Here is a 26,180-nt window from a genome sequence, read left to right on the forward strand (position 1 = left end):
ATTATTAAAATGTAAATTAGAGCGATTTTTTTATTGACTTTTGACTCATAGCATTTTGGACCATTGCTAATCCAATAGTATCATTCCAATACATTCTTATATTAGGTATTGAAACTACAGCAGTAATTATACAAATGCCCAAATATTTGTTTGTCATTTTTAGTAATTTCAAAAGGTTTAGCTGCTTTTTTCAACGAGTTTTTCTATGAGATCATCATTGAAGAAATATTTAAAAAATTGGTATGGTGTCTGTAAATCTAAAACTACATTTGGCAGAGTCGTATTCCCTGTAAATGTTGATGGTATCTGACCAATCTTTTTCTTTCTCCTTAGCAACTCCTTACATTTTACTACTTCAGATTTAAAAACACCATTGGTAGAAGTCTTATTTCTTCCACTTCGTCTCCACTTTTATCTGAGTTACCCGTGTTACAGTATTCAGTTAATTGATTATGTTAGACATCAGATACCGTAGTCCTCATTTCATTGGTGCCACGCTGATTTACATATTTATCCGACAGATCCGCAGAAATAGGTACAGGTATATTTGTAGACTGTCCAGTTTCGTCTTCGTTGTCACTTCTTCTTCTTCCTATGCCGTCCCCATTAACGGAGGTTGGCGACCACATTTTTAAAAGCTTCTCTGTCTTTTGCAACGTGGAATAATTCGTCTACAGTCATGTTTGTCCAGTCTCGAATATTTCGCAGCCATGACTTCCTCTTTCTACCTATTCCCTTTTTGCCATCGACTCTACCCTGCATGATGACCTGCAGAAGACTATATTTATTATTTCTTAGTACGTGTCCAAGGTATGCAGTCTTGCGTACTTTTATCGTTCTCAACAATTTTTTGTCTCGACCCATCCTTCTCAGCACTTCCTAATTGGTGACCCTGGGAGTCCATGGGATTCTCAACATTCTCCGGTATATCCAAAGTTCAAAGGCTTCAATCTTTTTAACTATTTGCGCTTTTAGTGTCCATGTTTCTACCCACCAAGCTTTTTGCTGTCCACCAAGAGTTAGTTGTTCATTATTTATTGGACTCCTTGATACTATCATAAATTTGGTCTTATCTGTGTTGATGTCAAGTCCCATTTGAATGCATTCACTATTTGTCACTAAAATCGTCTAATTCATCTTCACTGCCACTGGGTATGTTTACGAATAAATCAAGTAAACCTCTAATTCATCCAACCGAATTGTTTTATGTTCATCTTTACATAAAAGAGACATATGCATATCAATGAAATTATCATTTTTGCTAACGTATCACATAATGTTCCAGCTCTTATTTTTTATGTGCAATTATGTATCATAAAGCGCAGTGAGTCAAATATGAATCGATTGTTATTTTTCTAATTACAAAAAAAGTAAATACGTTCTTCAATTATTATATCAACTAACACTATTTAATTTGAAGTTACAAATAAACCACCACAAAAGCACAAATAGTGTAACCACGTAAACTAATCCCTTAACACGGAATAACTAAGATTAGTATGTGGTCCACGATATTCTAGGTCTGTTTGCTAGATGGACGATTAGTACATAATTGAATGAACTCGTTTTCTAAGCTTAAAATTTATTACAAGGTACCATGGAAGCGAAATTACAGGATAATGCAAATATACATCGCTGAGCATTGTATGGTTGTAAATCAGGCATGTTGATAACAGTGTAGTCATATATTTTCTCTAAATAACGCATCATTTGTGAGTTGAGTTTCAATGTAAAGTTTTTTATAGACTTTTATTATAAAATTTAATATGCTTCGTGTTCTTTACTACAGGAATTAGGCTTTATCTGTTGCGTTTTCACAAGGATATTATGCCCATCTGTTTAAGTCTTTCCTTCATATCTTTTGTATTTTGGACTGTAATTGAGTACCTATTTATTTGGATACTCTTTCATTTTACATCTTGTGAATATGTTCTCTTCATTTATCTGTACATTGAGTTCATTACGTATTTCTTCATTTTTTATTAATATCTTCTAGTGCAGCCTTTAACTCTATTAAAAATTTAATCTCTGCTACCTGTATTCACTACCGCATATGGGTAAAAGTAAGCTCATAGGTATATAAAATTTGATAGTTATATCAAATTTTTGTAGGCAAGATTAGTACACAATGGCACATTTTTTAGGAAATAAACTCTAATATTGGAATGCAATCTTCTAAAAAATTTGCATTTAGAATTCTGTTATCTGTGTACATTTGTCTATCAAACAAATTATTATTTCTTCAAGTTACCGTACAATAAAATGGTTAAACTCCAAACCAAATCTATAATAGCAAGATAGTCGTTTGTTGTACTTCTTATCAAATATGAAATTTTAAATTCATGAGGGTTCACAATTTCCAAAATTTTGGCTACAGAAGGGACGTTCTTCTCAAATTTCACTAAAACAAAAAGAACTTAATTCATCTGAAGAGTCTGCCAACTCTAAACTTCCTGAATCCGTTTCTGAATCACTTTCACCTGGCTTGGTCTTTTTTCTGGAACTCTTCTTGATTGCTGCTGTTGTGGGGTTTTCTTACGTTCCGTTTTATAAGAAAGATCTTTCATTTCTGGTGTACTATTTAAACTAATACTTTTCCTTGATTTCCATCTACGATTTGAATTTTTTCTGGATGCGGCCTTAGGAAAACCCCGTATATCGAATGGTGTAATAAATGGACTTTTTAATGTCGAAGGTATTTTAAGAGTTGAGTTCGGTTGATATTATTGGGGGTATTAGATGAAGTAGAAGCTATATTAACTGAAGATGAAGATACAGATGCATTTTCTTCGTGATTGGTAGAATCTCTTAGTACAACCATAGCTTTTTGTCCGTCATAGTTTTCAAAATCATCAGTCTGACATGTCAGTAACCGACGATAATACAGAATTATTTTCACTAAAAATATATGTTTATTAAGAGGGTAGATACCTGTAGATTTGAAGCTGTTCATAATATTTTCAGGTGTCATTGAATTTGATTGGACAATACCAGCACATTCTGGTATTTGGTACAGTGTCATAGGAACGCCGGGATGGTTAAGAAGTAATAAATCAATCGCAAGGAAAAAAAAACTGATTTGTCTAAAGGCTGTATCTTATTGCTTGTATGTGGGGATAAGATTAAAATTATTATACCATTAGCCTTTGGTTTTTCTGCTATTAACACGGGTTTTATTTTCTAGCACCATCATCACCATTTTGGCTTTACAACTCTGTGTGGGTCCTAGCCTCCCCAAGAATAATTTCTCCAATCGTCCCTATCCATCGCCTTCCTCCGCTAAGCACATATTTCCATATTTCTCATGTCTTCATCGATGTTATCTAGGAATCTTGTTCTGGGTCTTCCTCTTCTTCTTTGACCAATAGGTCTATCAAGGAGCGTTTTTCTAGCTGGGTCGGTTTGCTCCATCCGCATTACATGGCCTACCCACCTCAGACGTCCTATCTTTATGTGTTTTACGATATCTGGTTCCTGGTATATCCTATAGAGTTCGAAGTTTTCTAGCACCAGTATGCTTAATATAATGATCTAATTCTTACGTGAATAGTTCGGTGGTCATCCATCTACTTGGATTAGTTAGCCCTCATGTTCCTGGAGGAAGCACCATTTAGCATAATTGATTAAACTTTTTACGAGGAAAAACAATGATCGCAGGTAGAAATGTTCTATTTGCTCGAATTATTGCACAAGTAGTAGAGAGTAATCCTCTTTCAGCACATGAGCACTGGTTTAGTTGTTTAACTCCTTTTTGTGGCGCAACTTTATGTGGTCGTTGGACAGTCGTAGTAGCAGTTTCGCCTAAATTGTAGATGCGAATATATTTCATAAGAATAAGAACCAAATAACATTTGGTTTCGTAAATGAAGTACGACTTGACAGTGAACATCCTTCTGGTCTTCTGAGACTTAATGATGAATTTCTTTTTACAAATGCCCTTAACCAATCTTTGCTTGCACATTTATTGGTATTCCAAGATTCTGCCATAGTGATATTGTTTTTAGCAGCCATTTCAACCCAATTTTTACCAGGTTTTGGAACCTGACTTCGGTTGTTTTTCATGTATCTGATACAAAGTTAAGACGAATACAGGCATTGATCAAAGTTGTTTATTTGTCTCAGAATCTCTTCCGATATTAGGTCAAATCCTGTGCTTTTTTAAGAGTAAGATTGTTTTTAATTTTAATTTCCTTAGAAATTTTCTTAGGATAACTAGTGAAATTCTGCCAATGACAAAAATTATGTTTAAAACTATTCTGCAAACATATTTGCTTTTTATAAATTGTTACGAGCCCAACTTTCATCATCTTTTCTAATAGGAGGGAGGCAGTTGAGGCTATTATATGCTAAGAACGAATCACTTGGTTTTTCCCAGCGGGAAAAACCACGTGATGGGTTTTGAGATCTTCTTACTTATATAAAGCAAAGTAAATTAAAAATTGTCTTCAATTTCTTTAAGTAATAATTAATTTGTCATATTCACTGGAGTAAAATACCAGCAATTGACCTTTGGTTTGGATTTTTAAATTCATGGCATTATCTCAAATATATGGGAATATTTTTTTACTATGTATCAAGTTCTTGACTTTTATCAGTATACTTTTAGATATATTTTTATATCATTTCTAGACGAAGATTTAATAGTTTTTCTTTATCTTTTTTAGATAAATATACAGTATATTGATAGCAAATAAATAAAAATAATAACTAAGTAATTAATTACTTTAATATGTTTTAAGAGTTAGATACAGTCTGGTCTTATTTTTTTATTTTTTTTTCTCTCATTTGAAGTATTGAATGCTATTATTAAACCTATTATAATAATCCTCTTATGTTGGAACTAACATCTTCCTAATATTTTAGATACGTGTCATCACATAACAGCCAGATTTTTTTTCTTGTCTATAAAGCTGAAAATTTTTCGAATGTTTTAAAAGAACAGCTAGTGCTAGTACCAGCCCCCCTTAGAAAATACCAATGACATATGGTCAAACGTTCTCTAATTCCTAAAATTACTAGCTAGCGAACAAGCAATTGTCTGTTGAGATCTATCAGTTTAGCAAAATTTTCTAAAGAAACTGTGGTGTGTCTAATTAGACGCTTTAAAATATACTTCGCGCGGAGTAAGAGGGTTGAAATTCTTCGATAGTCTTTACTCGCGGATGAGAATTGGTCCCACTTTCTCAAGTTAGCAACAAGCAGTTTAAAAATGGAGCATAATTCAGTAGCGTATCATTAGTATGTTAAAGGAACATGAATTAAAATTAAATCTAACAATAAAACACTGAAAACTTTTATTTTCAACAGTTCCACAAAATTTATTTTAAATTATTATCACTATAGCTGTTTCAACCAGAGTGGCTTTCTCAAGTGATCTACTTTTGGTATGTGTTTACACTTAAAAGTCTTTAACTGAATAAGTTAAGGAGGGTCGAGAGGGGGGTGAGGAGGAGGAAAGATCCTAAGCAAGAGCGCACACCAAACACCAAACTGGCGTGACATGTAACATAGCAGTGACATAGCACGGGCATGGCACTAGCATGGCAGGTAGCGCACACCAAAGTAGCATGACATGAAAAGAAGTTATGCTAACGCTTAAACGTCAACAATATGAACAAAACTCCTCCGCAACGTCAGTTTTGGGTACAACCTTATTGGAGAGAGATGCAAGGGCATGGTAAATTTAATGTATTTAAAGAATTAAAAAATTCTGGACTTCTGTTGTCATAGATACATGGAAATGTCTCAATTAATGAGACAAAACGATTATTAAATTCTGGACTGTGTTCCATATTTAAATTGTTTAACAAACACACATGCAAAATGCAAGTATCACGTGGCAAAAAGTAGAACAAGCTCTATTTTTAAGGGAGAGTGCCCACCAAACTGGCATGACAAGTGGCAAGTACCAAGTAACCCGCGTCTAGCATGTTACTTAAAATGTAACCAATGCAAAAGAATTATTCAGCGCACACCAACATGACAGTGATAGTGCCGTCATGCAGCTTGCTACGCCACTGCAGCATGATTGAAAAATATAAATATGGAAAACAGTTCAGAATTTAATATTCGTTTTGTCTCATTAATTGAGAAATTTCTAGGTATCTGTGACAATACAAGTCAGTCATTCACAGGTTATCCATCAATAACTTTTTTGATTAGCTGATCTGTTTAAATTCTTCAGTGGCTAAAAACATGATATGTTTTTATTTTCATGTCCAATTTTTATCTAGATATTTTAAACACGACCAGACTTAAACAGTTTTGTCTAGACCAGAGTCATACCTCACAAGTCGGTGTAAAACTAATCCGTTTAACCTAATATTGAGCCGATATATTTTTTAATAGCTCATCTATCTGACATTTTCGTAATCAAAAATAAACTGCATAAAAAGTTTTCGTTCTAAAAAAATTTTGTTAGCTTGTATTGTAAAACCATAACGTTTACAATAATAAAACGATTTGTTACGATATTTATTAGAAACAAAAACCGAATAAGGCAACAGATGAAGGCTAAAAAGACTAAGCTTAAAACACCGTTTTACTAGAATACCTTATTTTTGTTTACCTATTTAGGTATATGTATGCACAAAGTTATAAAACACAGTGGTCATTCTGCCAAGGCAGAGCACCAGTAGGCTAATTAAAAATTACATAGTCTACATCTTGTTTTTACTGCACCATTTGTTGGCAGGCGATACCTCCCTCCTGGTATTGGATAATTATTGGCTATAATTTGTTCTTTCAATTGAAATGCGGTATTAGTAAAAACTCCATCATGAACACGTATAAAATTGTGTAACACACAAATAGCTTCAATGATGCTATCAATCTTGTCAATATTTGCAACATATTGGCGTCTCCAATACTCTGAACATTGAAGTTAGCAAACCAAATACACAAACAAAAGTTTTTTCTGCTATAAAATAGTAAGGAAAACTTACATTATCATTTTCTCCTGACAACGGTTTAGGTTCGGGAAGATTAAGTTGGTCGCTAACTACAGCTTTTCCAAATGCACTTTCTTTGAATGCTCTGCCATCACTATTTCCTCCATATTCCTTAATATCAACCGACAACAATAGCCCGTCTGTGTAAGCCACAGCTAACAATACAATAAAAAAATATCCTTTGTACTTAAAGTATGCTGACCTAGATTTCGGTGGGCTTTAATCCTGATATGCTTTCTATCAATAAAGCAACAGCAATTAGGCAAATTCCACAGTTCCCAGTATCTAGTCGCTGTTTTAAGCCATAATTCCCTTGGTGGTTTGGTCAGATATTTTGGCTGAAGTACTGTCCAAATATCACCGGATACGTATTTAATATACATCAAATCCACTTTACCCTTGAATCTCTTTCTAATAAGGGTTTACCAAAAACTGACGTTGCAGATAAGTTTTGTTGATATTGTTAACGTTTAAAAGCGTTAGCATAACTTCATCCTCAGAGGACGAAATTATGAATTTTGAAAAAACTAGAATTTTTAATGTCATGCCACTTTCGTGTGCGTTACCTGCCTACCACGCCAGTGCCATGCCCGTGCTATGTCACTGCCATGTTACATGTCATGCCAATTTGGTGGGCGCTCTCGCTAACGCCGTGGCGTAGCAAGCTGCATGACGCCACTATCACTGCCATTTTGGTGGGCGCTGAATCATTCGTTTGCATTGGTTATATTTTAAGTAACATGCTAGACGGGCGCTACTTGCTACTTGCCACTTGCCATGCCAGTTTGGTGGGTGCTCTCCCTAAGGCCTTTATTTTGAATGTGAAGAATTTGAAATTCGTCATTAAAAGAATGATAATGGTCTAGAAGGGGAAAAGCGTACGTAGAGTCCGTTTTTCTATTATTGTTCTATCTATATTTAAAATTAAATCATTTAAAAAAATGTCACAATCTCCCTATTTCCTTTTAAAATAAGAAATCCAAAGGAGTTAGAAAGACGGCTACCCCCATTACTCGTTATAGAGAAGCGTAAGCAACAAAATTTATATTAAAAAATATCACATTTTTAATCAGGCTACCGAAAAATATTTTTTCTTCAAACGTCAAATAATGATGACATTACTTATCTAACTTGATCCTGTCAAAGTTTGATGTCTCCGCCGGCAGCAGTTTTTTTTCCCATTTCTTTACGGCGAAGGGAAAAATGTTGTCATGGCAACAATATGAAACATGTCACAAAGCGACGATACAAATGTCATTAACAACAATTAAACATCATTTTTATTTATAATAATATTAAAAGTACAATTAGTTAATGAGGCATTTTCAAAATTGAAACCGTGCAAAAATGTTCCCGACTCTTGATACGCATTGGTAATTTTTGATGATACTGATGGTCGAGAACAACTTTAAGCAATCATTCCCGATGTTGGCGAATCATGAGGGTTTAAAATTGTTTGAGCATTATCGTTCTTATCAGACTTGGAGGGCCCCAAACGTGCTACTGCATCATTAGCCGCGGACTCAATTTCGTTTAGGTTTTCCATTTTCGCACTAAATTTGCGCTTGCGGTTGCAACAACAATAAGCTGTCTTTAATAATTGCAAACAACTGTCAAACAACTGTAACCAGGGAGACGCAAATGCCAGCGACGACTTAATTATTTTAATTTCTAACATCTAGACGACTTTAATAGTTGTCACAGTTAATTTCGAGTAAAAATAGCGTATGAATTGTACTATTTATGGTTGAAAATTGCTACGTTTGAAGAAAAAATAGTATACTTTATTCGGCAAAGAAGCTACTTTTCTTGACTTGCCCTCTATTACGCGCCTCACTTCGTTCGGCGCGTAATATCGGGCGCGTCAAGAAAAGTCATGCTTCTCCGCCTCATAAAGTAATATACTATTACCTATTGCTAAATGAGCATTTAAAGATTTACATTATATCACGTTAGAAATTACGATATTTTTTAAATCGTCGTTGATTTTCAAATGGTTAAATGTTGTAAAAATCATGATTTATGATTTATTAACACGCTTTTCTCTTAACCCTTTCGGTCACGCTTTTTTTTAGTGTAATGAAATATATTTTGTTAATAATTCCAAATTATTCCCAGTTATGGTACTCTTTTGTAAGGTAATGCCTTTTGGTAGGAATATTAGCATTTTTTTTAATAAAATAGGGCCTGTTTTTGATGTCAATTGACAAAATTGTGACTAACTGTAATATTTACTTAAACGAAGTTAAAATTCTTGTGTCGTCAATTGACGACACAGTGACTGAAAATTGTTAACTCTACAAAAAATTTACTTTATCAATCCAGAATAACTCAAAATATCTAAAAAACTTAGTTCGGAATCAAAAAGTTTAAATTGTTAGTATAAACAATTATTATTATTTATTAAATCAACATTTTAACAGGCTATTGATCGGCCTTAAGGTGAATGTAAAAAAAACCAAAGCAATGATAATTTCAAAAAAACACACACCAGTTATAAATATACTAATCAACAACAATCTAGTTGAACAAGTGAAAAAGTTTAAGTATCTAGGCTGTTGGATACATGAAACCTTAGACCAAGAACAAGAGGTTAAATGTAGAATAGAACAGGCAAGAAACACCTTCGTAAAAATTCGACAGTTACTCACTACCCGTAATCTTGATTTGTCCCTACGATACCGCATGATAAAGTGTTATGTATATAGTGTACTATTACACGGCGTGGAAGCTTGGACGTTAACAGTCAGCTCGTTACGACGTTTAGAGAGCTTTGAGATGTGGGTATTTCGTCGTATGCTGAAAATTCCATGGACCGACCGCGTTAGAAATGAAGAAGTTGTAAGGCGTATGAATAGAGAACGTGAACTCAGAAATTGTCAAGAAGCGTAAAACGTCTTATCTTGGACACGTATTTAGACACGACAAATATAACTTCCTTCAGCTTATTATAGAAGGGATAATAGAAGGCAGACGCGGCCCGGGTAGACGACAAATGACCTGGCTGCGCAACATCAAAGATTGGACAGGATTAGACTTTCAAAGTTTAATAAGGAAAGTCCAAAATAGGGAAATCTTTGCAGAGGTCATCGCCAACCTTCGCTAAGAAGACGGCACCTAAAGAAGAAGAAGAATTGGTCGACAACCTATATTGTCATAACAGACAATCAATATCCAACAGATTTATGTAAAAAAATACTATTAGAGCCACGTGTGGGCTCAGTTCTACCTGTCTAAAATAAATAAGTTCAATTATTTATTTTTTATAAAAATATATTTCAAAAATTCTTTTAAGATATAGAGTATGTATATTCTCTACTTACTCTATGTGAAGAAGTATAATATTGCAAAAGTACGGTGTTTTAATAGATTTCGGGGCTATTATTTTAAATATTAAGTATTTAGTCTTTATAATACGATGATTAGAGTAATAAGATTCAAATTATATTGGGGAAATGTTGATGCAATAAACTTTCATTATTAGTATATCTGTAGATAAAACTATTTAGATTAAAAATGGGATAAAAGATGGCCTTTAAACCATTTATTTACTTTTCCTCTACTATGAAAACTAATGTATACTTTATTTAAATTATAGGTCCAACGCGCGAGCAAGTTTCGGCCGATCTAATAATTGTTAAGTCCTTAAAATAATATTATGCAATAGTCCCAGTTTTAAAGCTCATAGGGTTTTTAGTTTATTCCAGGAGTCTCCAGGCCTAAAGAACTGTTATTATATATAATTTATATTTTGTTACACCAATTTATTGAGATAATAAAATACAAATGGAGAAAAATATTGCTCCAATAGATTATAAAATAAGCTGCATTTGATTACGGCGGTATGTTTACTCCGCAGTTAAAATGAGTGGCATTTAAATAAGTTATCGTTTAACAATTCTTTGAGTAGATGGCAGTACGTACTAAATTTAATAATCGAGATTTAATTCTCTGCACAGCGACATTGTTGCCAGCGATGCCAAATACTGGAACTTACGATCGGTACAGTTCGGTCTCAATCGGCAGTATTCTTCAATGTAAGTTGATGTTAGTTGAAGTTTCACAAATTCTAATTTTCGGATTGGATGATTGGATCAATCGATGTAAGTTTTGTTACACGATAGGTGTTCTTTATTTACCTTTCGGGTGAAGTAGCTGTTTTGATTTTGAGTGTGGTTTTTTAATTTTATAAACATTTTAAATAGTATATACCAGTCTTGTTTCCTAATATTGATTGACTGAATATTTTATTAACACTAAAAAGTGAATTTATCCTACTATACACATTTTTAATTAATTTCAAATTTTTACTGACTTTTCAAATTAAAATTTCATAAAAATAATCATATTTTTCCTCATTATTTTTTATGTAGAAAATTATGAGAATAAAAGCTAATGTAATATAAAAAAAATTTAACTAATCTCTATAATCAATAACAAATAACTTTTTATAATAATTTGATAACCATGATACTTTAACAAAAGAGGCTTTTTAATAATGTACCTAAGGGTAAATTCTCACTAGTGTATACAAAACGTTTATTTATTTGGAAATATTTTATTACTTATTGTATTTAGACAGCATTCAGACGTCAATTCTCAATTCTTAACCAACTCAAAAATATTTATTTAAAACTGATAAAGAAATTTGCAATTGTTTGGAATACAAGTAAATATTGATCAAAAAAGGAATTATGCTAATTCTCAAGTGAATGAAGATTGAGTTGAGATTATTCATAAGAACAGCATTTCTTAGTTCTTTCTTCTAAAGTGAATAAAACTGGAATTGTTTTTAGTTAAGCCCCACGTGACATGCTAGAGTTTATGTAATCTATGTATTATGTAAAAACCAGTATAATCCACTATAAACATTTCGAGACATTTTGGGCCTTCTTTGAAAGCAAGTAATTTAATTAAACCCAGCCTGTGAGACATGTTCACCCCTGAAAATTACGTCCGGGTGTAACAATTCATTGGAGCAGGGTGTATTGATGCGAGTTAAACAGGATCACACACAACATCCATGGCACTCTAATGCTCCAGAGCATCCCTTTCCCCTCCATAGCACTCTGATGCCCGATTGGGGCACAACTATCAGCCAAATGTTCTTCATGGCGGAGTCTAAGATAATAGAACTCCAACATGGTACCCTATCCGATTAAAAATTCAGCTAGGCCTTGTTTGACTTTCAACCATGATTATATATGCCACGGTGACAAGGGTAAAAATGGTATAATTGTATTGTTAAGTCACGTGTGACGTTATACAGTCATGATTAAAGGTCAAAAGAGGCCAACAAGTTTACTAAAAGGGGCCACTTTGCTAAATAAAACTTTTGTATTTCCATGATTACTGCATATTCACAAAACTAGTTTCAAATGTACAAAAATGTTTCGCAGATTTTTCTTAAAGTCTTAAAATCTAACGCCATTTAATACACCAGTGCTGCCTTCTATTAAATGACACGTGAACTTATTTTTCCATCTATTAAGTGACAGCTGAACTAATTTTTAACTTTCAAAATGACAACTTGTTACTGTAATATCAACAAAATCCCTAGTTTGCAGATTGTGATTGTATTTTTCTTTTCCTTTAGGTACAGTTAATTTAAAAATTACGCCAGTATGAATAATGAACTTTTTCTTAAAATAGAGCTTTTTGGATAGTTAATATTTTAACGTAATTAATTTGTACCTAAGTTTAAAAATTATTACATAATACCAAATTTTAGGCAGGTTACCAAGTAGGTTGTGACATGGATTCATTTAAGTACAGTTATGAAAAATTTACTGCTTTCTTTGGAAATTTTAACTAGATATCATTAAAAAGTTCACGTACCTAATCATAAGTTGAAGATTGGTTTTGAAATAGTGACGATAACTGTACCTAAAAAATTTATAAATGTTTAATTTTTGTGGTACATTGATGTAGTACCTTCTTACCAGCCAAGTAGCTTTGGCGCTGTAGCTAAGGGACTAATATTTCGGCATTTTAAATAAATATTTTTTAAAACTTCTATAAAATTTCTCTGGTTTCGTGGTTTCAGCCTTATAGAAAGAAGGCGGGTAAAGTATATGACGCCAGTCTAAGAAAGTAAAGGTTTTAGATTCGTAGACCAAAACATTCGAAAATTGTCAATAAAGCTGGCTTTCTTAGGTTTATACAAAAGACATTGCATCTCATTAGTCTAAGTAGCGCTACTCTTCTTCTTCTTCATGTGCCTTGTCCGTTCCGAACGTTGGCAATCAACATGGCTATTCTGACTTTGTTTACGGCAGATCTGAATAGTTCAGCAGATGATAATCCGAACCATTGCCGCAAGTTTTGGAGCCACGAGTCTCTTCTCCTCCCTGGACCGCTTCTGCTGTCTATTTTCCCTTGAACGATCAGCTGTAGTACTCTATATTTATTATGTCTCATAACGTGGCCCAAGTATTCCAACTTTCTTTTCTTTATACTTATTTCTACCTCTCTCTCTTTACCTATCCGGCGTAGTACCTCTTCGTTGGTCACGTGCTCAGTCCAGGATATACGTAATATACGAGGGTAAGCCCACATTTCGAAGGCCTCTACTTTTTTCATCAATGTTGCGGTCATTGTCCACGCCTCCATTCCATATAACAAAACCGGGAATACATAACATTTCAAAAGTCGAATTTTGAGAGGTAGGGTGAGGCTTTTAGAGGTGAAAATTTGCTTCATGCTAGTGAACGATGCTCTTGCCTTTTTTACTCTTATACGTATTTCCTTCGCTTGATCCCAATTTGAGTTAACTGTTGTTCCCAAGTAGATGTACGAATCCACTTGTTCAATTCTTTCATTGTCTAATATCAGTTGCTGTGGTGGTTGTTGGGTTTTGCTTACTCACATCCATTTGGTTTTTGTGATATTTAGTCTGAGTCCGTATTGTGCACTTGTTTTTTGTATCTTACTCATTAGGTAACTCAGTTCCTCCATGCTACTTGCTAGAATCACAGTGTCATCAGCATACCTTATGTTATTAATTATTTCTTATTTATCTTTATGCCTTCTGTGTTTTCCTCCAGCGATGTCCTAAATACTTCTTCTGAGTATATATTAAAGAGAATAGGAGACAAGATACAGCCCTGTCGTACCCCTTTCTTGATCTCAATTTTATTGGTCAATGTAGATCCTACTTTCACTTTAGCTGTTTGGCCCCAATAGAGACTCGCTATTGTTCGAATGTCTCTGTAGTCGACTCCGATCTTATGGAGAACTTCAATTATCTTCAATTATCTAGCTAGCGCTACTCAGTTTCACAAAAAGTAGGTTTAGGTCTTGGCAAGAATTAACCTATATCTGCTCCCTAGATGCTCTGCAGAGGGCTTTGACCAGCCCAATCGAAGTTTCCTCTGCTTTTCTGTCCCAATTTGGTGGGTTAGGTAATATCTTACAATAAAAACACAGTTTGTTAATAGAAAAATCCAAGCGAAAGAGTCTAAGGACGAGTGGGAAGCATTGCCTCGTGAAGCGAGCTCCCAGGGTATAGGAGACCCTATTTGGGAGCCGGAGCAAGACTATTTCCAAGCCTTGGCTTGGAAAATGTTCCTTTTTATACATTTTTTCTTTTAGTACACAAACATTTTTTAAAGAGTTGCAAAACTGATAAAAGTTATATAAAAATGTTTACCAATCTTACACTATACATTCGAAAATGTTCCTAAGCATTTCACAAAAGGTTCAGAAAAAATTCGAAAAATGTTCATACAATGTTTTAAAATATTTACCCGAAACGAGAAAAAGTTACAATTGTTGTTTAAAATCGAAATTATTTATAACGGTTGAAAAATGCTCATAAAAATTCAAAATGTAATTGAAATGTTATAAAAGGATATCTTATTTATATGTTCACGATTGTCCTACGAATGTTTGTAATGGTCACCACACTACAGTACAGCTTCTTGGTAGTAGTTGTTATCATCTTCTTCTGCAGGTACAATCCTCGGTCGAAGTGCTTTTTGCTTGATGTATTCGTCCTCGTTTCCGCCAGATCGAACCCATAGTCGTTTGCTAGGCGGGTTTTATCATCGCCGGGGGGTAGTCTTGTGCCTATGTGGGCATTGAACCACATACGCTAGGGTAAGACGTGACTCCAAGGCTTGGCCTTGTATCTACGGGAACTTGTCGTTCACCGAAACATTCTACACTGCTTGAGAAACTGCAGAATATCATGATGGTCTACGATCTAGGTTAGCTACCGTTGTGGTTTGGTATTTTGCTCGTGAAACCATTCCTGTTCTGGAAGATGCTCAGCGTAGCTTGTCGGACTGGGCTTTGGTCGCAAGGCTCACTGTTGGTTGAGCGCCATGTCACCATATGAAGGTTTGGGTATTGGTAAGAAATAACCCATATCTGATCTCTACGTGCTCTGCAGAGGGCTTCGATTATCCCGATCGAAGTTTCCTCTGCGTTTCTCTCCCAGTTTGGAGGGTTAGGTAATATCTTACAATAAAAATACAGTTTGGTAGTAGAAAGAGGTCTAAGGACGAGTGGGGAGCGCATAGCCCCGTGAAGGGGGCTCTCAGGGTATAGGAGATCCTATGTGGGAGCCGGAGCAAGACTAGAGTGACATGACAGTAAAAATTAAAAGAGGGAGTAATTCACATCGATGTGCTCATTGATCCACAGACTAAGGCACGCGATGACATTAGCTAAGTAGCCGGTTTATTTAGCTATGAAGGTAATATACAAGACTTTTGCAAAATAGTTAAACTGAAGAAAGCCAATAAGATTTGATATTTACTGTCTTACTGGCAAAAATGGCAGTCCAATAATAAAGAATTTACTGTAGAATTTATTTAGTTTAATGATCAAACTTAACAAACATTTTTTACTATTTTCCTATTGTTACAATTATTTTAGCTCGTTATTGTTATCACTTTTACAAATTATAAAGACTTTTATCGTATTTACTAAGTAAACATAATATGCAAGCTGTCGTAAAGTATAATTTTTTTAATTAAAAGTAACAATTTGTAATTATCATACGCAAACCCTTAGGATTCCAACATAGTTGTATTTAATTATTTAACGAAACCCTCCCTTCAAATGTTTTAATTGGCTTAAGTAACATATATTCTTGTTGGCAGGTCAGACCATAGAAACTCTTCTAAACTTATGTCAACGGGTGAAGGATTCCTTTCAATTATCCTGGAGGATGATTTCGTTAGTGGGCGTCGTCTTAAAATATTCCAAAAAAAATCAAGATGAAGCTTTTAGTAAAATAGAAGAATGTAAGTATATTTTTAAAATTAACATAGTTCTTGAGTTAATTAGTTTATTATACAAGGCGTTTCACGGCGAGCTTACACTATCTATATATCGCAAACTATTAAAACGATATTTATGAAAATTGGTTTATGGGGATTACAAGCTATGGCAAACATAAAGAAAATATTTTTTGCTTTGCTGCAAGAAAGCAGCAAAGGAGAAAGAAAAAGATGAAGCCTACAGCAAGATGCGTAGAGAAGAGAAGAAAAGAGGATACACAAAAGAAAAAGAAAAAACCACTTAAATAAGAAACTTAAATATATAGAAAACCTCAACAGAGAGAAAGAATTTAGAGCATTCTATAAGAAAGTTAACATCAACAGAAACGAATTCAAGGAAGCACAAGACAATTGAATAGGTGGGTGGAATACTTAAACCAGGCACTTAATATAGAGAAAGAAGGAGAAAACCTGGAAGACGAAAGAGATGAAGTAAGTGGAACAGACAAGAGGGAAGGGGAACCACCCGGAATAGATAATCTCCCAGCTGAACTATATATATAAAGAAGGTAGACATGATACCATAATGGTATTATAGCAGCTTATAAAAGCAATATGGACATAGAAATCCCTCCCAAATGATTGCAAGATTGGAATATGCAGATCCCAGATATGCATATTTGTCCACTTATTCGACGTTGGTTCCGTTTATTAGAAGATTCTCGTTATTTCTTAGAGTTTTCGATATTATTATAAATTTTGTCTTCTTGACGTTGATTGTTAGACCGTACTCTTTTCCATACTTCGCTTTTCTGGTCACCAGTCTCTGAAGATCTTCAATATTTTCAGAAGATCACAGTGTCGTCCGCATATCTAATGTTGTCAATGGAAACTACACTTTATTCAGTCTATTTTACCCTCAAGAGCGTTTTTCAGGATCTCTTCGGAGTAAGCATTAAAAAGAATTGGCGACAATACGCATCCCTGTCTGACTCCACGTCTAATTTCAATTTCTTCTGACAGCTATTCGTTAACACGTACTTTTGCTCGCTGTTTATAGTATAAATTTGATATGATCCTGAGGTTTTTTTTGTTAATTTTTTTTTTGTTGGCTTGTACCGGTTTTGTTATTATTTTTTGATTTTTTTGGTGGCCGAGGCCGTGTTTTGTGTGTTTTTTAATTTTTTTTGTAGGTAGCCCTGAAACAAAAATCATAATTAGTACAATATCTATATTATAACATTGAAAAATATATACAAATATGATACAATATGACAATATAGAGTTTGTCCTCTTTAAGGCAACTGGGCCCACGTTGTATTTAGCGATTGTCCACGAGTTTTATAATATAAGCTACGAACTATCTTCGTTGTGCGTTGTTGTTGTTTTTAATCCAATTTCCTAAAAATTGTCACTTACACCCCTTGTCTCCTAGCGGCCTCATATATGCGCATATTTTTGCTAATGTTGTTTTGCATATATTCTGTTCTCTATAATAAAACGAAGAAAGTATAATGTTGTTTTTGTGTATAGTTTTACTTTGTATAAAATTATATTACTACAACTTATCATATATATGTACATGTCCTATATACTATATTACATTAGCAGAACATTATTCTGCTTTAATTGCTTTCCGGTTTATTATTGTACATATTTTAAAATTGTTACCTTCCTACTTGTTGCAAGGAAATAAATTGCAAATTGGCTATATAATCGTTTTAATTGTAAAAAGAACGCAGAGAAACTGGTTGATAAAACAAATGATTTACGCCATATGATACCTGTGTAATTACTTTTAGGGTCGTAAACTGATTAAAAAACTTCTTTAAAGGCAAAAACTATACATAAAATAAATCATCTAATACTTTACTATTAATGTTTGCAAGATTTATTTTACGACCAACCTTGCTGGCGTTTTTCCTTTAAAAATGCCTTAGTGAAATATTATAATCATAAAACTTACCTCTAGAGAAACTTAATTTTTAAATGAAGAGACTATCTTTTGTTCGGCAGAACAAAACATAAAACCGTAAAGTGTGTAGATAAAGATATGCAATTTAAGTTTGTATATTCTACAATTAACTAACCTGTATTGTTAAGAATATCCTTTAAATTATCCTTTTAATAATGAAAGAGCAAGAGTTAGACATTTTGACGTCTATACGGATTTTATTTAAAAACTTAAAAAAATCTATAAATAGCGCTAACTATTTTGTTAAAGAATAAATATATAAATTGGGTTAGCTTTCTAACCACCTACCCGTGTTTTTAATATTATACATCTGTTTATTTATGTCTATGGTTCATTTTAATTCTTTCCTTCTAACATTTAAAGAGAATTTAAAATGTTTTCTTATAGATATACATTCCTAGATTTGTTCTAATATTCCTTGTCTTATTCTAACAATGAGACTTTCTAAATTCTAAACTTCTAGGTGTTTCCTGACCCGGGAAACTAGTACCTGCTTAGGGTCCCTTATCCAGGGTCACGGATGAAGTACACAACGGCAGCCACGGCGAAGAAAAATTCCTTTGGTACGGTGTTGATGGCGGAAGTGGCAATCCCTTCATTTTAGGGATTATATAGAACCACTGTATGTGATGAAGGGCAACAGCGATCATCAGTACCAGCTCTACGATCTGGTAAAATACAAAACACCATACGTGAGATGATAAGGCTCAATATACCAGTTCTTGGGATAAGCGAAATGTAGTGACTGGGGACTGGTAAATGTAGCATAGACTACCACGATGTATTCTATTCCGGAGAAGAAGGCAGTAACCACCGGAATGGCGTCGCATATATTGTACATTAAGAAGTCTTTTGCTGTATTAAATCTATAAGTTACATTTCGGATAAAGTCATCATGATGCACTTAAACTCAAAATCGGTAGATATAAATCTGGTCCAAGTTTATGCGCCCACAGCCAGTAGTAGTGAAGATGACATAGAGAATTTTTATGGTGATATAAGGAAGGTAATGAGTCAGCTGAAAAACAAAAACATTAGGTACAATAATAATGGGGGACTTCAATGCCAAGGTAGAAGAATACAATAAAATCCATAAAGAAATCAGAAGGAAAATCCGGGACGTAAAAGAAAACTGGTACAGTAACAAATGCCTTGAAATAGAAGAACTGCAGAAAAGAATGGCATGTTTAATATATACAAAAAGGTAAAGGAAATAACTGAAACATATAGTTCAACTGCAAGTAGTTTACTTAATAAATAAGGAAATATTATAGTCAATGAACAAGACAGATTAGAGGGGTGGAAAGAATATATTGAGGAGCTGTTTGTGACGATAGAACAGAGATTCAAATCGAAAATATATCGACTGGCTACTGTTAACATTTGTAATGATGCCGAAAAAAATACATGCCAAACAGTGTAGCGATCATCTCACTATCAGTCTGATGAGTCATGTACTGAAAATTTTCCTAAGAATACTGCACTCGAGAATTTACAACAAAATAGGAGTACAACTAAGTGAAACACAATTTGGTTTCAGAAACAACCTTGGAACCAGAGAAGCACTCTTCAGTTTGCAGGTCATGGTTCAAAGATGTAGGAATATCGAATAATCGGTATATATGTGTTTTATCGACTTCGAAAAGGCCTTTGACCGAGTAAACCATAACAAACTTATAGGTGTCTTGCAACATGTGGGAATTGATGACCGAGACCTCCGTATTATCAAAAAATTTGTATTGGCAATATGTATCAATGTGCAAACATACGAATTGTATGCAATACGACGGAAGCAGTAGAAATACGACGTGGAGTAAGGCAAGGATGTATTCTATTGCCTCTACTTTTTAATATCTACTCCAAATTTATTTTGAAAGAAGCCTTAGTTGAAGATACAGGCATTAAAATCAACGGAATTAATGTCAACAATCTCAGATATGCAGACAACACGGTACTTATTGCCTCCAATGAAGAAGACCTACAACGACTTATAAACAGGGTAACCGAAGCATGTGATGAATATGGGCTAAAACTTAGCACTTAAGACAAAACTTATGGTTGTCAGCAAAACGGAGTTACAACCAACGACCATCAGAGCGTATGGAATAGAATTAGAAAGAGTCCACAATATTACTTACTTGGATGCAAACGTTAATGAAAACTGGGATATAAATAAAGAAATAAGAATACGCATTGAAAAAGCCAGAGTCGCCATCTATAAAAGAAAATTCTAATTAATAGAGATATTACCTTAAATCTTAAAATCAGTAATTACTATTTAAATGGGAATAAGCCACAATTAAAGGTTATAGTACGTTTATTGACTTTTCAATTTCCACTTCGGAAATCGTTCTCAAAATACAAACATTAGTAAATTAGCGGTGGTCCCTTGATACCATTTTCGGAGATTTGGGAGCCAGGATGTTTTTCTTTGGCCAGGGCCATATTTATTAATTTACTAATGTTTGCTTGAGCTCTGAAACTAGCTTCAGAACAATATTAAGAAACCTCAAATATAACTGCAAAATTTAAACTTTTTATATTACATCCATAAAAACCCCACTTTACCCTACAGAAAATACGATGATATATCGAATAATAATTGAAGACGTCAAAAGATCTTCTTTGGTCTTCAAAAAATAATAGAATCATGAGATAAGTGGAATTGAGGGGGTAGATTGTGCATGACAAGAAGGTTTTGGTGGAATGATCTTCTTCAAGTGCCATCTCCGCGGCGGAGGTCGGCAATCATCATAGCTATTCGAACTTTTGAGACGGCTGCTCTGAAAAGTTCATTTGATGTACATCCGTACTACTCTCTCAGGTTGCGCAGCCATGACATTCTACGCCTTCCTATGCTTCTCTTTCCTGTGGAATGATAGGAGAAGTTTTAAGGTTAAGAGGACTGTAATTTCCATATTGCTAGACTTTATATTTTTGAAACGAATGGATCGAAGTTCAAATACAAATAATAAGAAACTGGTAAAAAATGAGCAACTGTTTTCACTTGGTTGCAATTTAAAAATATAAATGAAACTGAAAGTGAAACGCATACTATAATTTTTTATGTTAACAACTTGGCAAAGAAGTTCGGCATGAAAACAAACTTCTTTGTTACATTGACGGAGCTGTTGACCCAATTCGGTTGGCGATATCCAGGCCTGGCAAAGAAGATACTCGAAGTCTATGCTGACCAAGTTTAGGTTATAAGCAAGCATCTCTCCTTGAGTTTTTCTGCCAAATCTTCTTGGACCTGAAATCACCACCCTAGGTTGTATCGGCCTCAAAAGTTTCCTTATTTTAGACACTTCTATGATTTCTGCAATTATTTCTGTTATATGTCTATGACCAAAATTAATTTCTATCAAAGAATTTTTAAATATGTTTCTAAGGCTAATAATTAGCCTTCTTTATTCTAGCCAGTGGGTAGGCACTTTGCAATATAAAATGTCTTCAACGTTAGGATGTAACGGTGCTATTAAATGAAAGGTATGCGAAGGAATTATACCAAGCAAAAATAGTTTTTTCGCATCATCCACATTTCTGATACAATCCACAATGATCCACCCATGGGAGTAATAATTTTCCTGACGAACCATCAATGACAAACATTTTGCTAAAACTTCTGAACTAACTATATCAAAATCAGCATTTAGACAGTTTGCTACTCACTGGCATGTTATAACAAACTGTTTTGTTATTTTGGCTATTTCCGAAGATAATTACTGGAGATTTACTTTGGGGGAGGGTAAAAACAATATTCTTGGGACGTCTCTGCTCTTGGCGGCATTCAGTAAAATCTGTTTGGTAAGAAGGACATGATCATCTGGTTTTTGTATGACCAATTCCCTAACTGACTATGACTAATCATATATAATATATATAAACTGACTATGACTAATCATATATAATATATATAAAATCATACTGAGAGCCTGGAATGAGGAACAAATCCCAGAAGAGTGGTGTATTGGGATCGTTTGCCCGCTACACAAAAAGGGCGATGAATTAGAATGTAGAAACAATAGGGGAATAACCCTCCTTAATATAGCATACAAAATATTTTCAAGTATTTTATATGGTCGCCTGAGTGAATATTCAGAGGAGCTTCTTGGCGAATATCAAAGTGGCTTTAGGCCTGGTCGATCAACAACAGACCAGATCTTTGTGCTAAGGCAAATACTGGAAAAAACCAATGAATTTATTATCGACACATACCATCTTTTCGTAGATTTTAAATCGGCCTATGATAGTGTCCTAAGAAATAAATTGTATGAAGCCATGGATGAATTCCATATCCCCGATAAACTGATAAGATTGGTTAAGGCTACAATAGTTGTTTGCAAAGTCCAAATACAGGGCGAACAATCACAGGCATTTGAAACGCATGTTGGGCTGCGACAGAGAGATGCGCTGGCGCGTCTCCTTTTCAACATAGCTTTGGAAAAGGCGGTCAGGGATGCCCAAATAGACAGCAGAGGAAACATTTTTAATAAATCATCCCAAATTTTGGCATATGCAGATGATGTTGATCTAGTTGCCCGCACAACACGCAAGCTAGAAGAAATGTAACCACCTTGTCACACGCCTCGAAAAATATGGGCCTGCAAGTAAATGAAAATAAAACTAAGATAATGGCATCAACACCCAACAATAGAGCCAGAAACATCGGCCACCAATTCACGGTTGATAATTCTACCTTTGAAGTGGTGGACAAATTCACATACTTAGGCTCCCTGATCACCAAGGAGAACGTCATGGCGGAAAAAATCAAGCGAAGAATAATCCTAGCAAACAAATGCTATTTTGGACTGAGTAGACATATGAGAAGCAGAAACTTAAGCCAAAAAAACAAAAATAACCATATACAAAACACTTATACAACCAGTGTTGACATATGGGTCGGAGGCATGGACCATTTCCAAGGCAGATGAAAATCTCCTGCTTATATTTGAACGAAGAATCCTGAGAAGAATATTTGGTGGCATCTGTGAAAATGGTGTTTGGAGAAGGAGGTACAACTACGAGATATATCACAGATATAAACATATATTTGGTGGTAAAGACGTAGTATCCTTTATAAAAATAGGAAGACTAAGATGGGCAGGACATCTAGCAAGATCACAGCAGAACAACCCTCCTAAAAGAATCCTTATGTCACAACCTGTGGGAAGTAGAAAAAGGGGTAGACCAAAACTCAGATGGAAGGATGGTGTAGATGAGGATGGTAGACAAATAGGCGCAGCAAACTGGCAATAGTTGGCAATGGATAGAACTGACTGGCGTAATAGACTTGGGAAGGTCGAAGCTCTTTTATAGGGCTGTAGCACCAATGATGATGATGAATTCCCTAACTATCTCGTGAAACAAGTCGTAGATTCGGTGCTTTTCCAAGTAGGGAATGTGCCAAAGTGGAAATTTTAGCGGAAGTTTTTTCTTTTTGGATAAATCAATAAGATCGTTCATTTTGATTGACATTTTGAGTGTTTTTACGACTAACCACTCTGAATTTAAATATTTATAAAATTGTGTAAGACATTTTTACTGAAAGGCAATTTATATTTTATAACTTCATTATGTTTCTCCTGTAATATGCATTTCTGATTAAGTTTATTAGTTACCCATGATCGAATGTTTGGCAAACTGTTCCAAGATTTCGTATAAATCTATTTTTGGATCTACGTCTATGGTTTTACTGCAAGTCTACTTTATATCCGGATATATTTTTACTGCCGTGCAATGAAATAGAAGCAACTTTAAGCTCTATAAAAATTTTAAATATAAAAGGAACGAAATCAATATTTTTGGGATTTAGCCATCAGACTTTAAGTACAAGAAAATACATTTTATTAGTTTGAGAAAAGAAGTAATTTGGAAAAGTGTACTTCATCTGTTTTATTTCATTATTTGTTTTATTTATAATGGTTATTAAAAAGTTAATTATATTTTAAGTAATGCTTGTATACAAAACTGCTTAGGGATGTACTGCATAAATTAAAAGGCTTTTAAACGGTAACTGCTATGGAGAAATCAGAAATCTAGTATCTTAACATTGATTTAAATATTATTTTTATAATGATATATTATTTAGATATGTAACGAAGGCATAGATGGCTTAACTTCCACCAAGAAAATTTATCCATGATGAACTCTTTTTTCGATAATAAACCCAGATGGCAGTGTCATAACGGACAGAATAGAAATAATCAAAGACATAAAAGTACTTAACACATTTTCAATAGCAAGCAACCACAGAATAATCCGAGCAAAGATACTATTACATGTCAACGACATGTAATATACTAACACATGTCAACGACACAACAATGAAGAAATTATGCAAATATACTCACTCAATAATTCAATCAATTATCATTCAATAATTCAAGGTAACAAGTTTAATGCGAAACATAAACAACATAAATATGTAATGTAGCTATAATGGGCCTAGGACGCCCACGGCTTGGTTAACTATTCTTCTTCATTCTTTCCTGTCTCTTGCTTTACCTTTACAATTTGGGATTTTAAGTTCTTCTATATCTCTTTTAACTTTTTTTAACCTCCTTTTCAACATGGTTTTTTAGTTCTATATTTGGTATTTTTATGCACATTCCATTCCATAGCTTTCCCCTAAATATTTTCCTGAGGGCCTTTATACGAACATTATCTCTCTCTCTTGTCGTTTCCTCATTGCTGAGGATCGTGATTTCCTACAATGCTCTCAATTCTCTCCATCTCTTGCGATTTTGGGCTGCTCTTATGGACTCGGAAAACGTCTCTCCAGTGGCTTTCTGTATTTGATCTGACCATCGGATAGGTGAGCGTCCTCTGCCTCTACGTCCTTCTACGTTTCCGCATACAATTAGTCTTTCTAAGTTGTCATTGTCTCTTCTCGCAATGTGGCCAAAAAACTTTAAAACATTTGCAAGACACTGAGAGGAGAGTCTGGTCTGAATGTTTAGTTCTTCGAGAATCGACTGATTGGATCTGTGCTCCGTCCACGAGACGCGTAGCATTCGTCTCCAGCACCACATTTCGAATGCGTCAGTCCTTTTCCTATCCTCTGATTTTATTGTCCATGTTTCGGCACCGTAACTGAAGATTGAAAAAATGAGTGTCCGTACCAGTCTCATTTTGAGTTTTTTGGATAAAGAGCGGTTCTTCCACATTTTTGACAGTCGACTCATCGCGTTCTTGGCCATCCCTATTCTTCTGCGAATTTCCGTATGGGAGGAGGCTGCATTGCTTAAGGAAGATCCTAGATACGTGAACTCGTCTACTTTCTCGAATTGATTTAGGGCGCCTGTTGTTTGGAGGATATTCGCGTGGTCCACAATCATGATTTTTGTTTTCTGATTATTAATCTTGAGCCCACACTTGTTGCTTTCGGTTTCTACTCTCTTTATCAGTCTCGACATCTCCTCTTCAGATGTTGCTATCAGTGTTGTATCGTCTGCGAATCTTAAGTTTGAGATCTTTTTTCCTGCAATGGAGATGCCGCCTCTCCATCCATCGAGTGCGTTCCTCATTATGTATTCTTCATATAAACGAACATTATAAACAAAAATATGTACAGAATAAGAACTAAAGATAGAAACATTAATACGGATAAAACCGTAATCCTCGACAAAAAACCGTAGGCAGTGATATTCGCGGGCTACGGGAAAGTATTCGATACCAAATAAGCGAGCAGGAAATGTTAAAATAATTGACAGAATGGGCCTCCCCTGTTTGTATCCAGAGTGTACGGTCTTGTGCAGTGTGGATCCAAATGTTTCATCATCTTTCGTAGATTATCTTGACATCATATAGGTGGTCTTTCTGTTTTGTCTATCTGTTCTTGGTCTCCATTCGGTCACACTTGCGTGTCCATCTTCCAGTCTTTATCCTTGCCACCTGGCCAGCCCATCTCCATTTCAAACCGCAAGGTCTTTCCATAACATATGTAACTCTGGTTCTTTTTCGTAGGTTTTCGTTTGTGATCTTGCGTTCTGCACATACGATGACGTCTATGTAACAATTGAG

General features: G+C 34.6%; 1 protein-coding gene across 3 annotated transcripts in view; it reads left to right on the forward strand.

Moving 5' to 3' along the window:
- Positions 1–26,180, forward strand: part of dsx (transcription factor doublesex) — a 620,621-nt gene that overhangs the window by 464,912 nt on the left and 129,529 nt on the right. For 2 of the 3 annotated variants that reach the window (XM_072532995.1, XM_072532996.1), the window contains exon 3: positions 16,061–16,204. In XM_072532995.1, the coding sequence (XP_072389096.1) occupies positions 16,061–16,204 (144 nt within the window). Of the gene's footprint in view, positions 1–16,060; positions 16,205–26,180 lie in introns of those variants that run through there. The other variant, XR_011951056.1, reaches the window with a different exon arrangement.

This window comes from Diabrotica undecimpunctata, chromosome 5 (genome assembly GCF_040954645.1).
Source record: "Diabrotica undecimpunctata isolate CICGRU chromosome 5, icDiaUnde3, whole genome shotgun sequence".
Taxonomy (NCBI): domain Eukaryota; kingdom Metazoa; phylum Arthropoda; class Insecta; order Coleoptera; family Chrysomelidae; genus Diabrotica; species Diabrotica undecimpunctata.